Raw genomic sequence first — 18,312 nt, 5'->3', positions numbered from 1 at the left:
TGTGTGATCAGAATGTTTCCCGATTACATTGAGGATATCAGTACTATGTCATACCTGTGTGGTCAGAATGTTCCCATTACATTTGAACGATATCAGTACTGATTGTATACTGTGTGAGTCAGACATGTCTTCATTACTATGGGACTATCAGTAATGACATGTAATACTGATGCTGGTCAGAATGTTTCCACATTACATTGAGGATCATAGATACTCCGCACCTGTAATACGCGTGGTAAGAATGTTCCAATACCATTCAAAAAAAACAACAAAACTGAGGATATTAGTACCTGATGATAACTTACTGACTGTGGTCAGAATGTTTCATTATATTGAGGGATATAGTACTGATGTAATGAACTGTGTGGTAAATGTGTCCCATTACATTGAGGACTATAGTCTACCTGATGTAATACTGTGTGGTCAAGAATGTTTCCATTACATTGAGGATATAGTACTGATGTAATACTGAATGTGTCAGACTGTTTCCACTACATTGAGGACTATAGCTACCGGACTTTTATACTGCCCGTGGATCAGAATGTTTCAATTATAATTGAGGACTATCAGTACCTGATTGTAAATACGTTGGTTCAGAAATGTTTCCATTACATGAGCCGATTAGTACTATGATACTGACACATTTGTGGTCAGATGTTCTCCATCCTACATTGAGGAATAGTACTACTAACACTGTAATACTGTGTCTGGGTCAGACATGTCTTACCATTCACACCTGACCGGGTATAGTACTGAACTGTAATACCTGTCACTTGTGGTCAGATGTTCATTACATGAGGTATAGTACTGCATGTCAATTCACTGTGTGGTCAGAATTTCCATTACATTGAGGATATAGTCTAATGTAATTACTGTATGTGGTCAGAATGTTTCATTTCACATTGAGGATAAGTACTGATTTAATACTGCGTGAATCAGAATGTTTCCATATACTTGAGGAACTATAGTACTGATGTAATACTGCGTGGTCAGAATGTTTCCATTTACACTTGAGGATAAGTAACTGATGTAAACTACTGCAGTTGGTCAGAATGTTTCCATTACCATTGAGGATTAGATACTGATTATACTGGTGTACGGTCAGAATGTTTCATTACATTGAGAATATAATATGATGTATACTGGGTCAGATGTTTCCATTACATTGAGGAATAGTTACTGATGTAATACTGTCGTGGTCAGACCGTTTTCCCACATTCCGAGGACTATAGTACTGATGTAATACTCGTGTTTCAGACTGTTTTCCATTACATTGAGTATAGTTACTGACTTTAATACTGCGTGGTTCAGACATGTTTCATTACATTGAGAGGATATCAGTACTGACTGTTAATACATGTGTGGGTCAGAATGTTTCCCATACATTGAGGAATATTAGTACTGATGTAATACTGTGTGCGCTCAGAATGTTTGTCCATTATATTGAAGGAACTATAGTACTGAATGTAATACTGAATGTGGCAGGAATGATTTCCATTACATTGTGATATAAGTACTCAATGTAATACAGTGATGTGCGTCCAGAATGTTTCCATTACCTATTGAGGATATAGTACTAATGTAACTACTGTGTTGCGTCAGAATTGTTTCCATTCAGTGAGATATAGTACTGATGTAATACTGTGTTAGAAGTCAGAATGTTTCCTTATATTGAGGATGTGATACTGCCTGCACTGTATCAATAACATCATCAGTCTTCAGTGGGATCTACAGCCTATCTGTCAGTAATCTGGGGTGACCGTGTTGTGATTGGTTGTGTTCTGTGCTGAGCTAGGCCTCCCAGTGCCCACCTCCTGTTCCTGGGGTTCGATGCTGGCTGAAGGTCACACTGCTTGACTGCGGTAGTGTACTCCTGAAGACAACCCTATAGATAGGAATAGATAGATAGATGATAGCTTAGATACGACTAGAATAGATAGACAGACAGACAGACTAGACAGACAGACAGACGACAGACAGACAGACAGACGACAGACAGCAACACGACCAGACAGACAGCAGACAGACAGACAGAACAGACAGCACAGACAGACAGACAGGCGAACAGACAGACAGACAGACAGAACAAAACAAGACAGACGACAGACACGACCGAGACAGCACAGACAGACAGACAGACAGGACAGCCAGACAGAACAGACCAGACAGACAGACCAGAACAGACAGACAGACAGAACCAGACAAGACAGACAGACAGACAGAACAACAGACAGACCAGCGACAGACAGACCAGACAGACAGACAGAAGACAGGACAGACAGACAGGACCCAGAGACAGACAGACAGGACAGACAGACAGACCAGACAGACAGAACAGACAGACAGACAGACAGCAGAACAGACAGACAGGTCACAGACAGACAGACAGAACAGCACACAGACAGACAGAGCAGAACAGGACAGACAGGACAGACAGACAGACAACAGACAGACAGACAGACAACAGACAGACAGACAGACAGACAGACAGACAGACAAGACAGACAAGACAGCACAGACAGACAGACAGACAGACAGACAGACAGACAGAAGACAGGACAGACAGACAGCACGACAGACAGACAGACAGAGACCAGACAGACAGACAGCACAGCCAGACAGGAAAGACACGACAGACAGCACAGACCAGGACAGACAGACCAAGACAGACAGACAGAACAGACGACGACAGACCCAGACAGACAGAACCAGGACACAACAGAACCGACAGGACAGACAGACAGACAGACAGACAGGACAACAGACAAGACAGACAGGACAGACAGACGACAGACAGACCGGGACCAGCACAGACAGACAGGACGACAGACAGACAGACAGACAGACAGGGACAGACCAGAAAGACAGACAGACAGACAAGACAGACAGACAGACAGACAGCAGACAGGACAGACAGAAAACAGACAGACAAAGACAGACCAAGACAGCACAGACAGACAGACCAGACAGACAGAAGACAGACAAGTTACTCAGCTGGCACCATGATATCCACACCATCTCACTACATCTACCACAACATCCATCGCAACCTTTCTTACCCCCAATTTTTTTTCTTCTTAACCTTATCGCTACATGACTATACTTGAACATGGTATCATGGGCACTCAGACATTTAGGCGAATTATAGACTGGTCAGGGTCCATGTTAACTCCAGCATGAGCATGTCCGACGTCAGTGTGATGCCCTACCTGGACGGACACTTGAAGTGGACCCATCGTGGCCGCCATGGCCAGGGCGTTCTTGTGCCAGCGGTGCTCGTTGCTCCTGGCAGATGCCTCGGGGTCGCGTCAGTGACTAGTCTCACAGAGTCAGGTTAAAAAGCCACATTTACAGGTGGAAACAGACGAATGGCGTGGGCGGAGACACCGTTACCACTCCAGACCAAATCAGGGATGCTAACATGGGGATCACATTTTAGAGCCACTGTCGCGTCCGATTCATGAAGAATGTTCAACACACAAACAGCAGGCTCTCACCAACAAACCGCAGGAATACCAGCCATTAGTGATTGAACATTATGTAAATGATTCATGGAACTCACCTGCACCCTGGTTGAGCACGTCTGAAAGCTGCTGGCTCTAGTTCACTGGCCAGATACGACGGCACGCTACCTGCATTTCGTCCAATGGAATCTTACAACACCGGAGAACTGGAAACAACCCAGATCAAAGGCAATCATATTACTCTGTCTCCATTCTGGAGGGCTGGTGGAAAGTTCCCACCAGTGCCAGCAAGTCCCAGTCCATTATTTGCCATTTTCAGCCCAAATTGTCTTGTGTTTGATTGATAGGCTACATTTAGCATCAACTGGTTCAAAAAACTGCACTTACTTTTCCTGAGGTGTGGACTGCAGATTCTTCAGTAGGGCCTAACCTCTTTACAGTCCACAATGGGTTAGCTTGGGAATGCTTGCGTCTTCAGCTAGGCTAACTCATTACCAGCTTCCATCTTCAAATGGGATTGTTGTGAATGTTGAGTTTCCAGATAGGCTAACTCGTTACAGTCCAACTAATGGGTTGTTGTGATGATGGAGTCTCAGTCAGGCTACTTCGTTACACTCCATACTGGGTTGTGTGATGTGCCAGCTTTAGTAGGCCTACACTCGTCCTACAGTCCATAATGGTTTTGGATGCTTCGAGTTTCAGTAGGCTAACTCGTGACAGTCCATCCCAAATGGGTTGTTGTGAATGTTGAGTTCAGTAGTTTCTAACCATCGTTACAGTCCATAATGGGTTGTTGGGATGTTGAGTATTCCAGTCAGGCGTAACTCGTTCACAGTCCATAATGGAGTTGTTGTTGATGCTGACGTTCTCAGCTAGGCTAACTCGTACAGCCCATAATGGGTTGTTGTGATGTTGCAGTTTCAGAGACTAACTCGTATACAGCCCATAATGGTCATTGGGATGATGCTGCTGACCTTTCTCTGGGATCCGGTTAGGGAAACAGGGTAGAGAAACCGATGGAGTGATGGAGTGTTGGTTCTACTAAACGCAGACAAAAACTCCCTCGTGGAACCGCACACCGCACAACACACGCACACACCGCACCCACCACACACCACACACACACACACCACCACACACACACCACACACACACACACACACACACACACCACACACACCACACACACCACACCACACACACACACACACACACACCAATTAGGACTAATTCTCCATCTAGCAGAGCAACTACTATCGAACATATCACACTTGAATGACTGAAAACTAACAATGTAGCCCAACAACTGAGAGCATTACTATTCTTTCATGAACAGCTTCACCAAAATGCCCGGGCTCACTTCTGACACCCTTTACCTATATCACTCCACGCGGGCCCCGTCTCCAATCAGGCAAGTGGTCGCACCAAGCTGCTCCCAATGGCATCGACCCACTGTGTGTCGTGTTGTTACAGGGCAGTAAGAACACTTACTTAGCCTAGCAGAAAATGAATGTGCTTCTGTGTCGACAGCAAGCAATCTAGGTGTATTCGAGATGAAGACAAGGGCAGTCGCTCTGAGTCCTTACCTATTGCTGCCTTGCGTTGATTGCCGGTTAGCGGGCGGCGGTGGCCACTATCAGCGCCGAGCCCATAGGCTCTGCGCCGGACGTTGCTGCTCCCGGTACTAAGAAGCGCCCCCCCTCGCCCGTTCTCTCTCCTTCAGCGCCATAGCGATGAGCTACAGGCAAATAGAGAAAATACAGACATACCAATTTGTTTCATGCCCATTTTGCAATAAACACGGCTGCTTTATTTCATAGAAGGAGGTAAAACAGTAACTGAAGTTACCTTCGCTCCCTGGAGATGGCACAGGCTGTGCTACCAGAAAGCGTCGAGTTGTGCCCCCTGGCCACAAACGTAACATGACCTCCTGCCACTCTCACTCTCCAGCAGAATAGCACTCCCTCTCTTGGCCTTGCGGGGCGCCATCTCCCCCGTGGGACGAGAAGGTGACCATGGTGCTGGTCGAGGGGTTCGGCCTCACAAGACGTCCTCACCGCCGAAATTAGGCGGCACACCCTGGCTGGCGCAGACTTGACCCCGCTTCTCACTGGGAGGGGCAGCTGGGGGGATCGTGACCAGCCGAGTCTGCTAGCTCGGTATGGCACATGTGGCAGATTGGGGAGATAGCAGCCGGTGGCAGAGGTGGGGAATTGGCGGCGTGGTGTGTACCTCAGGGGCTGGAGAGTGCCGCTGGTGCTGCCCTCCATGCCGAGGCGGCCTGTGCCTGCAGGCGTCCTTGGGGGCCCTTCAGTGACCAGCATCCAACCTCCGGCCAGCAAACGGTGGCGAACGCCGGGCCACAGGAGCCGTTCTGAGGAGCATGGACCCTTCCAGGACTGCTGATAGGGGAGCTTGTGGGAGGAAGTGAGCCGAGTGGAGGTGGACGCTCGCGATTTAGGACCCTCCTGTGGCTCAGATTTCCTGACGTGGCACATGCTCCAGGTTACAGCGGTGGGGGCCACATGGAACCTGGGGCTGCGCCAACAGGAAGGCAGTTATAAGCCAGTCTCTGTAGGAAGGGTGGTCCTCTGGACCAAGTCTTAGGCTAAGCTTTCCTTCAGTGGCGTTGTCCGACGTGACGGTGTCAGCAGGGTCGGCAGTGGTCGCTGCGGCTGCTGGTTGTAGTGAGGGTGAAAAGATGTTAGCACTGTCGGTTCCTGGCGCTGTGGGGTGAAGGCTGCTAGCACTGTGGTTCTAGGGCGCTTGGTGGGTGAAGGATAGCCACACTGTGGTCTCTGGGGCTGGTGGGCCGGGTGAAGGTCGTAGCACTGCTGGTTCTGGGTGGTGGGTGAAGATGTCAGCACTGTGGTTTGGGACTGGTGGGGGACAGATGTCCTCAGTACTGCTGGGTTAGGGGTCGGTCGACGTGAAGGTTGTAGCACTTGGTCTGGGGCTTGGTGGGGTGAAGGTATAGCACTGTGGTTCTGCGAGCATGGGGGCGTGACAGGTCTGTTAAGCACTGTGGTTCTGAGGGCTGTGGTGGGTAGTGAAGATGTAGTACTGTGGGTCTGGGGTGGTGGGCGTGAAGGTGTAGTACCTGTGGTGCCTGGACGCTACGGTGGCGTGAAGTGTACAGTACCTGTGGTTCTGGGCTAGGTGGCCGGTGAAGTCTGTAGCACTGTGTTCTGGGGTGTGGAGTGAAGGTTGTTACTACTGTGGTTCTGGGGCTGGTGGGGTGAAGGTGTAGTACTGTGGTTCTGGGGCTGGTGGGGTGAAGGTGTAGTACTGTGGTTCTGGGGCTGGTAGGGTGAAGGTGTAGCACTGTGGTTCTGGGGCTGCTGGGGTGAGGGTGGTTGTGTTGCTGTCAGTGTGGTCCAGTGGCTGTTGGGTCGGGTGGGGGAAGGTGTGGGTGTCATGGATGTAGACTGTAAAGGGTCAGGGATGTGTTGCTGGTTGACCTGCGACCCCTGAGCAGCAGCACTGCCGGGCCTATCCTGAGACTGGACAGACTCACAGTCACTGTTGACTATGTCAGTCGATCCAACTTCACACTCTTGCACACCTAGACTGAGGCTGAAACAAACAGAAAGTCATATTAAAGAGGTATGCAATATATTCTTACATTTAATGTTGGAATGTTTTATTTCTGATATGTGACTTTTGCAGATGTTAAAAACAACAGAATAGGCACCTTTCTTGTGTGCACAGAGGGCTGCTGGTGAGAACAGGGGTGGGCGGCCTAGAGAGGTCAGAGGGCGTGGAACATGGGACATCTCTTGAAGGATGCATCCTCTTGAAGGAACCCTGGGAGATGTGGTCCCGCCAACTCACGTTCTCACTCATCCCCCTTCCATCTTATGGAAGACAGCGAACAGAGAKAATGACTTTATGTGACAGAACTGACAGTTGAATAATGATTTCCTACATTTGTTTAAATGTATTTCATGAAATCATCTTATATGTTGTCGTTAATAAATAAACCAGTGGGGGTTGTCTCACCTGTCTGGCTCTCGGATGGGTACTGCTGAGGGTGGGCTTCGGGGTGGTGGTCTGCTGGCCCTCTGGTGTGGCTGCAGGGGCCTGACAGGGTGGAGGGAGGGGGCAGAGGGGAGGTGGACTCAGACTGGTAGCCTGAGGCATAACCCCTGCTCTCAGAGGGKGAGGGCTGGTAGGGGGAGCAGAGGCAGACCTGGTGCGGGGTCTGGTAGCCACTGCTGCTGCTGTTGCTGTACTTCAGGTCCAGGTGGGCGTGGCCGTGGGAGCGAGACGCCTCCGGGTATGCAGAGTGACCGGACGGTAGGGGGTCAAAGGTGAAAGCAGGTAGCTCGTGGTCCTGAAGCCTGTAGGCCCTCCGGTGCCAATAGTCGGCCTTTCTCTCCCTCTCCCATTGGAGCTCTGCCTCCCTGTCTCTCTCCCAGTGCAGTGACATCTCCCTGCCTCTTCTCAGTCCTGCTGCCTCCCTCTCCCAGTGCATCTCTGCCCCTCTAGGCAGCTCAGATTCCCTTACTCTCCTTAGCCCTGCTTCCCGATGCTGCAGTTCTGCCTCTCTGTCCCAGTGGAAGCTCTCTCCTCGCTCCAGCCGCAGGCCGTGGAAGGCTGAATCCTCCCTCCTGATGAGGCAGTCCCGGCAGGGGCAGCTAGGGGGCGGCAGGCCGTCCAGCAGCAGCATATCTTGGTAGGACCCGGAGGACTTGGGGTGGTGAGGGTGATGGTGGGTGTGTGAGGGAGGGTGGTGGTACGGACCATAGTCATCACTTCTACAGAGCAGGCGCCCGGGATGAAGGGTGTGGGGGTGAGAGGTCAGGTCCTGGGATGGATAGGGGCACAGAGAGGGGTGACGAGAGGGTCCCTCACGGTGCAGGTAGTGTGGAGGGTCCTGCTGGCGATTCCATACCAGGTCAGGGGGAGGCAGGGCCTGATGGGGGTGAGGGTGTGGGCTGTAGTGCTGACACAGGTCCATGTGTGAGGGGACGGTGGCAGGGTTAGTCAAGGGCGGTGACCCAGGGTGGCCGTTGGTGCCCGGCGCTCTGTCCCGGCAGTAGCCGCTGGACATGAGGTGGAGTCGGTCACAGCCGGGCTCGGCACAGCGCTGGGAGTGGTAGCCCACCCGGCAAGAACAGGAGCGGTCCAGCCTCAGGGTGCCTGTCTGCTCAGACGGCGAGGACGAGTCCCCATCGTCCAGGATGGCAGTCTCCCTCTCTCTGTCCAGGCCATCCCTCTCCCCCTCGATGCCCCCCAGCAGTCGGTCCAGGTCCTCTCTCTCCTGCCGGGTGGGTGGCGGGAGCCCTCGGGACTCCTCTGGCCGCTCTGGGAGGGCAGACGAGTGGCCGGAGTGAGTGAGAGAGTCAGAGCTGGGAGAGAGCAGATGGTTCTGACTGGGCCTCTCCTCGCTGGTGCCTGCTGGACTGCCATTGGTGGAGGTCAGGGAGCCAGAGCCTGGGGCTGAGAGACGCTTCTTTATCTGGGCGTACAGACTTCCGTCCACTGGACCCCTGGTGTGGGCTATGTCTGAGAGGGGGAGAGAGAGCAGAGGTTTAACATAGCTTCAGAGTACAGTATCATCAGCACAGTATTAACTGCGGGCTGAATGTGTTATTGAGAGTTTCTCCCTGGTCCTCTGTACTGCTCTGTACTGTACCATCGAGGCTGTCCTGGTAGCGCTGRTTGAAGTTCTCATAGGAGTCCCAGCGCACCACTGGATCAGCTGTGTTGTAGTCCACTGTGACAGCAGGGTCATTTCTCTGGTACTCACGCCCTGAGGAGAGAGTTCATGTTATTAGACACGTGATCAAACACATCAATACAAACTTGTTATTGTGTTCCCTGGCACTGTTACACTGTAAATGSATAGTTCAAACAAACCTTTCATTTTCTCTGGTCCAGAGGAGAAGACAAACTCCACAGTGGCATCCGAGGGAAATCGTTCATCTGAGAAAATACATTTTACTGTTTTCCTTTAAGTTCTGTCAGTAATTATACGATTGGGATCATTACTGCCACATAATCCCCTGGTGCTTTTTCAGTACATGGCACAACTTTTCAGCTGGGAGTAATTTAACATTTCACAGAACGTAATCACATTAGCAGAATTAGGAAATGATCGTGTTCAATATACAATATACAATGAATCAATGAACCACCACACATACTGTGTTGTTGAGGGATTGATTCATGTTGACACATCTGCTGCATACAGGCATTTCTACTGAGCACTTCCCTTAACCACCATGTTGAATAAACAAGCTTCATTGTTCCACACCGACCTAACAAAACAGATACCTCAGGCCCTGAACAGAGAGACCCTTTCCTCTCCCTGCCCCCTCCCCAGAACCCCACTAGTTCCTACCAGTACAGGCCTCATCCAGCTCCCCCTTGCCGAACCATAGCTGGGCCCCGTGGATGGTGCAGGTGTGGAACTGCAGTCTGAACACTGTGTCCCTCTCTGCACCCTGGGCCCGTCTGTGGTAACACTTCACCTGCAGGGAGAGACAGAGAGGTAGAGAGGGAACAGAACAACAGATCAGTGAGAAGAAGGAGAGGAGAAGCATACTTGATGGACTGCCAGTGGCAAGGCGGTGACTTCACTTGAGAAAAAAAGTGGACTAGTCTAATGGCCAGACAGATGGTCTCACTCACCATGATGTCTCCCTTCAGCAGCAGTGCTGGCTCAATGGTCACACACAGTCTTCTGCCCACAGAACCCTGCAAGTCACTGTGGACAGACAACACACAACATATCAATACAAATAGACACACACAAGGACAAGTAGGCCTAAAGGCACATCCTGTCCAAGTTATAGAGATTAGTCTTTTCTGTCAGTGGTGTTGGTTGATAATACTGTAGGACATGAAGTGATGCAGACTCACTATATCCCTGAGGTGTAGACCAGCTGCATGGACTGGTAAAGCTTCAGGAAGGGGAAGTAACCTGGGCAATGATAAAGAGAGGCGGTGTTCAGTGTTACACAGTGGAATGTGCTGACTGTCTCTGTCCCTATCCGTCAAACAATTCAAGATAAACAGCCCCGTGTGTAGGTGGAGGGTGACTTTGACCATCTGAAAACACTGCTATCTTTCACAGGGCCATATCTCAGAGCCTTCTGCACAGACAGGCCTTCATAGACACACACACACACACACACACACACCTGGTACATGCACGCACTAGCACGCACACACACACCACGGTCTCTACTGTAAAGACAGACTGAGACAGACTCAACACCCAAGTGTAGTGGTCTAATCTGAGGATGGGAGGAGCCAACTGTCAGTCAGGGGAAACAAGTGTGTGGTCCCCTCGCACGGCCTCACCTCCTTTGCCCTGGAAGTTAGGAAGCGTGGGGATGAGGACCTGGTGGAGGAATAGCGGACTGCTGTTCATCTTGATCGCCCCAGAGAGGAGCCCCCCAAAGTAGTAGATATACCTGAGAGAGATAGAGAGATAGAGAGGGAGAGAGGGCAGCGTGAGAGAGAGAGCGAGAGAGAGAGAGAGAGAGAGAGAGAGGGAAGAGGGAGAGCGAGGGAAGAGGGAGAGANGAGGGAAGAGGGAGAGATAAAGAGGGAGGGATAGAGGGAGGGAGGGCAGCGTGAGAGAGAGAGCGAGAGAGAGAGAGAGCGAGGGAAGAGGGAGAGAGAGAGGGGGAGGGAGGGGTGGGTGATTAGTAAGCATACATCACAAAAGACAACATCAAATCAAATAAATCAACACTGAATGTAGGTGAAAAGGATCCATGAAGTAATATATACACTGAGTATACCAAACAGGAACACCTCCCCTTTTGCCCTCAGAACAGCCTCAATTCGTTGGGAATGGACTCTACAAGGTGTCAAAAGCGTTCCACAGGGATGTTGGCCCATGTTGACTCCCAATGCTGCAACAGTTGTGTCAAGTTGGCTGGAAGTCCTTTGGGTGGTGGACCATTCTTGATACCCACAGGAAACTGTTGAGCATGAAAAATCCAGCAGCGTTGCAGTTGTTGACATAAGCCGGTATGCCTTGCACCTACTACCATACCCCGTTCAAAGGCACTTAAATCTTCTGTCTTGCCCATTCACCCTCGGAATGGCACAAATACACAATCCATGTCTCAATTGTCTCAAGGTTTAGAAATCCTTCTTTAACCTGTCTCCTCCCCTTCATTTACACTGATTGAAGTGGATTTAACAAGTCACATCAATAAGGGATCATAGCTTTCAGCTGGATTCACCTGGTCAGTCTATGTCATGGAAAGAGCACGTGTTCTTAATGTTTTGTACACTCAGTGTCTACCTGAGAGAGAGGGATGGGAAGGAAGAGGGAAAGAGCGAGAGAAACATACAGACATTTACAGCACTTGTTGGTTAGTGATATAGACAACATGTAGATGGTGCTTACCTGTTTTGGGACGGTTGGAGGGAGGAAGATACCTTATCCTCGCAGAACTTCCTCATGGCCAGGGTGCTGAGGGCCTGGTCTGCCCTGCTCAAACACAAAAAAACACAGAATTAAAGTGACACACTGCACAACAAGAATACACACTTCATGTAGAGAATTATACAACATTTACATAACTTTCCCATTATAGACAAGACCAGGCTCTCTGAGAGCCAGAAGTACATGAATGCAGCTGGCTTGAGCCAAAGAACAAGCCAGTTTCCACTACTACAGCCCTAAACCATGCTCAGTGTGGAAACTGTGGCTTTGGATGCAGGACAGAACACTCACCCTGCAGAGATCTTGCTGTAGTGCATGTAGGCTGCAATAATCACTCCTGTTTTGCCCTTGTTGCCCTGGAGGAGAAAGATCAGTGCCAAAAGAACATGAAGCCCCAACGGTTTTTAGCCCCGGGCTTGAAGAATAAACTGATTATTATTGTTTTAAAGACACGAATGTCACTACCCCTACAAGATCTCATAGCAATTTCAACATTTCACAGTGAAAAGATACAAATATTACATATTGCACTGATCAAAGAGCCTCTGTGAGTGAAATACGTGAGTCATCTATGTGAAGCCAGCAGTCCCTAAAAGCCCCTAAAACAACAAAACTACCCTTTAAAACCTAGTCAGAAGCAGGCCTGAACCCTGACCTTGCAGTGCAGGACCACCACATGCTGGGGGTCGGAGGTCAGCCACGTCTCCATGGCCTTACACATGGCACAGATCTTGTCCAGGGGAGGGGCATGGAAGTCAGGCCAGCCGAAGTCAAGGACCTGGACCACATGGGAAAATAGTGAGGAAAAGTACATTAATATATTTAGCCTTAGAAACTGATACAGTATTGATACAGAAAATAAAAAATTATACCTTTGGATTCATGCGGGTGATGTCACGGTGTCGTTCAGAGAGGTTGAAGAGCTGAAAGGAAAATGGATATTCAAATKAATGTGTGTACAACCAGCCCAGCAAGCAGAGGCATCATCACCATAGGGGGCACCCCCTCAGATTTGTCTTTTTTACATTTTTATATATAAAATAATCATATTTTGTTGTTGTTGTTTCTCTGTAATACTACTAGCCACCTAGCCATTTTATTAAGTTGTCTTAAGCTAACCCAGCTAGGTTCCGAATCTCCCAACCTCATCTCCCAATTAGCTACCAAGAATCCATTTCAGGCTATCAATCAAGTTAGAGTAGCTAGCTTGTCTAACTATCTTAGCTGGCATGTCTGCTGGCAAGGTTGGTATACTTTAGAAAAGCAAGCAATTACTAAATGTACTGAATAAGACTAACATTCCTTTCAATCTTTTATCCAGATTTTAGCAGGGATGCAGAGAAGCATATTTAGTTTCTTTAAGAAAATAGCCAAGAGGATACAGACAGCTCAAGAGAGATGTTTAGCTAGATGTTTCTTTGGCATACAATTGAACATTATGATTATGATGCTTTAGATTGCAGGAAAAGGTTGTTTCAATTGTTTGAAAAATTCTCAAACTTTCGAAAAGGGGGTCCTAGCCCCCCGCCGGACCACCCCCCAGCTCCTCACGTACTTTGTGACCCCTCAGATTTTTGTGTGGTGCATGACGCCCCTGCCAGCAAGTAACACATATAAAACCCCATATGAAAGCATCATTGAGTGTATGGCTACTTTCCAATATCCATACCAGCATACCACTTAGAATGCATGCCCAATGCATTCCTTCATATTAAGTGCTTTGCTGGTAGTGTGGATATTAGAAGCTAGTTCATGTCTACATCAGCGGCAGGAAGTACTGTACTCACCAGGAACTTATCCTGGTGCTTGGACCTGAGCATGGCGGTCACCTCCTTGAGGTTGAGACGGTAGCGCTGCTCGTCCAGCAGAGGGGGGAAGAACACGGAGATGATCCCCTCGGTGATGTAGGTCAGGTCAAAGTCATAATGACGCTCCATGACTCTCTCCATCACACGGTCCACACTGATACTCCTAATCAGGGAGATTGCTGGGATTTATGCTGTGGTCTATAGATTTCTGTTCTGTTACTGCTTTGAGCTCTAAAACAACCCTGAAAACGTACATTTTCAGTCTCCCTTATATAAATTAACCCAGCGTTCACCAAACTAGGGGTCGCGACGGATTTGAAGAATGGGGTCAAGAGAGAAACTCTGAAAAAGATGTAATGCACCACAGAAAGACCAGGAGGTAGTGCAGTTCGAGAATGAGATGAGGTGGAAAATGAGATGAGGTGGAGAATGAGATGAGGCGGAGAATGAGATGAGGCGGAGAATGAGATGAGGTGGAGAATGAGATGAGGCGGAGAATGAGAATGAGGCGTGAGTAGATGAGGCGAGAATGAGATGAGGTGGAGAGAGATGGTCGAGATGAGATGGAGGGTTGGAGAATAATATAGCATGGTGGTGACATGGCAAAGGGGTGGAGAACATGTGAATGAGGTAGAAAAATGAGATGTGGTGGAAAATGAGTATGAAGTTTGGAGAATGGCCAGGAGGTGGAGAATGAAGATGAGGTAGAGAATTGGGATGTGGTGGAGAATGAGATGAGGTAGAGAATGAGATGAGGTGGGAATGAGATGAGCGAGAATGAGATGAGGTGGAGAATGAGATTGAGGCGGAGAATGAGATGAGGTGGAGAATGAGACTGAGTGGAAGCATGAGATGAGGTGGAGCATGGCAGGTGAGGTGGAGAATGAGATGAAGGGTAGAAAATGAGATGTGGTGGAAGAATGTGATGAGTTGGAGAATGGCAGGAAGATGGAGAATGAGATGAAGGTAGAGAATGAGATGAGGTGGAGAATGAGGTGAGGTAGAGAAATGAATGAAGTGGAGCAATGGCAGGAAGGTGAGAATGAGATGACGGTAGAAAATGAGATGTGGTGGAGAATGAGATGAGTGGAGAATGAGATGAGGTGGAGCATGAGAGATGAAGTGTGGAGAATGAGTATGTAGGGCGGAGAAATGAGATGAGGTGGAGAGATGAGATGAGGTTAGAGAATGAAGATGAAGTTGGAGAATGGCAGGAGGTGGAGAATGAGAATGAGTAGAGAAATGAGATGTGGGTGGAAATGGAGAATGGAGGTGGAGAAATGACAGGAGGTGGAGAATGGCAGGAGGTGGAGAATGATATGTGGGAGAATGAAGATGAGTGGATGAAATGGCATGAGGTGGGAGAATGAGAGTGAGGTGGAGAAATGAGATGAGGTGGAGGAAGGCAGGAGGTAGAGATGAGCTGTGGAGAATGAGATGATGTGGAGAAATGTGCAGGAGGTGGAGAATGAAGAAGGGAATAAAATGAGGAGTGAAGAAACATAGAAACAGAGAGAGAGAGAGCGAGAGCGGGGAGGAAGAGAAGAAAAATTAAGAAGAATAAAGAGGAGTAGGAGTACATCCTCCTCCTCATCATAATGCTACAATGTACATCAATCATCTCCCTCCTCCTCCTCTCCTTCCTCCTCCTCCCTCCCCCTCCTCCTCTTTCCTCCTCCTCCTCATAATGCCTCCAAGTACATCCTCCTCCTCATCATAATGCTAAGAGTACATCGTCATCTCTCTCCTCCTCCTCTCGCTTCCTCCCTCCTCATTCCTCCTCCTCATCATAATGCTAGATTACATCATCCATCTCTCACCTCCTCCTCTCCTTCTCCCCTCTTCCCCCTCCTCATCATAATGGTCAGTAACATCCCCTCATCATCCTCCCCTCCTCCTCCCGTCCCCTCCTTCCTCCTCATCTCCCTCCCTCCTCCTCCTCCTCATCCCCTCCTCATCATAATGCTCCAGTACATCCTCCTACATCAGCATCTCTCTCCTCGTCCTCTCCCTTCCTCCTCTCCCTCCCCTCTCCTCCTCTTCTCTCCTCCTCATAATGCTCCAGTACATCCTCCTCCTCATCATAAATGCTAGAGTACATCATTCATCTCCTCTCCTCTCCTCTCTCCTTCCTCCTCCTCATCTCCTCCTATTCATAATGCTAAGATTACATCATCATCTCTCACCTCCTCCTCTCCTTCCCTCCTCTTCCCCTCCTCATCATAATGGTCCCAAAGTACATCCCCCTCCTCATCATCCTCCCCCTCCTCCTCCCTCCCCCTCCTCTTCCCCCTCCTCATCATAATGGTGCCAGTACATCCTCTCTCCTGCATCTATCCTACGCCCCTAACTCTCCCTCCTCCTCCTCCTCCTCTTCCCTCCTCATCCATAATGCTTCCAATGAAACCTCCTCCTCATCCTCACCCTCATTCCTCATCTCCTCTTCGGAGTGAATCTATGAATTGAAATAGGGTATGATAGAAGTGCTGAGTTACCATGGAGAGGGATAGCTTCCTCTCTGCTTTGTTGTAAATGTTTCCAAGAGACCTTGTGGAGCCCTGAAGCACAGAGAGAAATGAAATGACCACCATTTTGATACACGATAAGATGAAACAGGCCATACAGCATATTATATCTTGGAAGATGGAAGAAAGAACATCTTCTTACCATGTGTTGGATGTGTCGAGATGGAGCAGGTCCGTTTGCGCTGCTGTAGGCACCAAGAAACCGACATACGGTAATGCAACAAGGAGAGACATACGGTAATGCAACAAGGAGAGACATACGGTATTGCAAAAGAACCGACATCACGGTATACAACAAGAACCGACATAATGCACAGGTAAGTCTTAGTCCACAAGAACCCGACATACGGTTAATGCAACGCAGAGAACCGAATATCGGTAATGCAACAAGTGAGATCGACATACGGTAATGCAAACAACGGAACCTGACATACGGTAAATTCGCAACAAGAACCGCTACGTAGACGCAAAACGATACATCGGTAATGCAACAAGGAGAGACATACGGTAATCGACAAAAGAACCGACACTAGGTAATGCAAACAAGGAGAAGACTACGGTAATGCAACAAGAACCCGACATAACCGGTATGCAAACACAAGAACTCGGACATATATAGGACTGGTATATGGCACCAGAACCGAGCATAGGATACGGTATGCAACAAGGCAGGAGACCATTTCGGTAATGGCAACAAGAACCCGACATACGGTATATGCAAACAAGAACCGACATACGCGCTAATGCACCAAGAACTGACATCACGGTAATGGCAACATAGGAGAGCATACGTATCATCGAGAGTAAGCATACGGTAATGAGAGTACATGAGTCATGCAACATATGCAGATGCAATAATGCAAGGCAACGAGACATACGGTAAAGCACCAAGAACCCGCGCATAACGGTAATGCACCAAGAACGACATACGGTAATGCAACAAGAACCGACATATCGGTAATGCAACAAGAACCGACATACGGTAATGCACCAAGAACTGGCATACGGTAATGCAACAAGGAGAGACATACGGTAATGCAACAAGGAGAGACATACGGTAATGCAACAAGGAGAGACATATGGAATGCAAACAAGGAGAGACATACGGTAATGCACATAGAACCGACATACTCGGTAAGGCAACAAGGAGAGACATTACGGTAATGCAAACAAAGAAACCGACATACGGTAATGCAACATAGAACCGACATAACGGTAATGCAACAAGAGAGAGACATACGTAATGCTACAAGGAAGAGACATATGGTAATGCAACATTGAAGACATACGGTAATCAACAAGGACAGACATACGGTAATGCACACGAACCGACATATGTAATGCACAAGAACCGACATCGGTAATGCAACAAGGAGAGACATACGGTAATGCAACAATGAGAGACATAGCGGTAAATGCAACAAAGAACGACATACGGTAATGCAACAAGGAGAGACTAACGGTTAATGCAAAAGAACCGACATACGGTAATGCAACAGGAGGACATAGCGTAATGTAACAATGAGAGACCTACGGTAATGCCACATGAGAGACATACGGTAAATGCAACAAGAACGACATACGGTAAGTGCAACAAGGAGAGACAGTACGGTAATGGCAAACAATGAGAGACATACGGTATGCAACAGGAGAGCATACGGTAATGCAACAAGCGAGAAACATACGGTAATGCACAGGAGAGACATACGGTAATGCAACAAGGATACATCACGGTAGATGGCAACAAGGAGAGACATGACGGTAATGCCAACAAGGAGAGACATACGGTATGCAACAAGGAGAGACATACGTAATGCAACAAGGAGAGACATACGGTAAATGCAACAAGGAGACGACGTACGGTAATGCAACAAGGAGAGACATACGGTAATTGCAAACAAACAGGCTTCTTTCCTGATGGCCCAACCTATACTACTTCTGTTACACAATCTACTTCTAGAAAACCCTCTCCTCATACGAGACCAAAACCAAGCCCACTCTACAAGCCAAGGAAAAGAGAAGCTTCTGCATTGTTCAACAGCACTGCAGATTTAGTGACAGGTCACAGGCTGGTTTATTTCAATTCCAAAAAACAAAAA

The 18,312-nt window shown here is 48.5% G+C and overlaps 1 protein-coding gene across 1 annotated transcript in view; it reads right to left on the bottom strand.

Moving 5' to 3' along the window:
• The window catches only part of LOC111966153 (tensin-2-like), a 68,258-nt gene that overhangs the window by 2,936 nt on the left and 47,010 nt on the right, over positions 1-18,312 (bottom strand). Inside the window, exons 4-20 of the mRNA XM_070444346.1 lie at positions 13,668-13,867; positions 12,753-12,803; positions 12,536-12,658; positions 12,172-12,236; positions 11,842-11,925; positions 10,779-10,891; positions 10,335-10,395; positions 10,104-10,179; positions 9,814-9,943; positions 9,330-9,395; positions 9,106-9,222; positions 7,467-8,975; positions 7,159-7,321; positions 6,647-7,040; positions 6,108-6,451; positions 5,313-6,002; positions 3,210-3,285 (exon numbers count right to left, since the gene is read on the bottom strand). Of these exons, the coding sequence (XP_070300447.1) occupies positions 3,210-3,285; positions 5,313-6,002; positions 6,108-6,451; positions 6,647-7,040; positions 7,159-7,321; positions 7,467-8,975; positions 9,106-9,222; positions 9,330-9,395; positions 9,814-9,943; positions 10,104-10,179; positions 10,335-10,395; positions 10,779-10,891; positions 11,842-11,925; positions 12,172-12,236; positions 12,536-12,658; positions 12,753-12,803; positions 13,668-13,867 (4,262 nt within the window). The remainder of the gene's footprint in view (positions 1-3,209; positions 3,286-5,312; positions 6,003-6,107; positions 6,452-6,646; positions 7,041-7,158; positions 7,322-7,466; positions 8,976-9,105; positions 9,223-9,329; positions 9,396-9,813; positions 9,944-10,103; positions 10,180-10,334; positions 10,396-10,778; positions 10,892-11,841; positions 11,926-12,171; positions 12,237-12,535; positions 12,659-12,752; positions 12,804-13,667; positions 13,868-18,312) is intronic.

This window comes from Salvelinus sp. IW2-2015, linkage group LG7 (genome assembly GCF_002910315.2).
Source record: "Salvelinus sp. IW2-2015 linkage group LG7, ASM291031v2, whole genome shotgun sequence".
In the NCBI taxonomy this organism is placed as follows: Eukaryota; Metazoa; Chordata; class Actinopteri; order Salmoniformes; family Salmonidae; genus Salvelinus; species Salvelinus sp. IW2-2015.
Note: the sequence above shows the minus strand (reverse complement) of the source record. Positions and strands in the feature narration are given on the sequence as shown.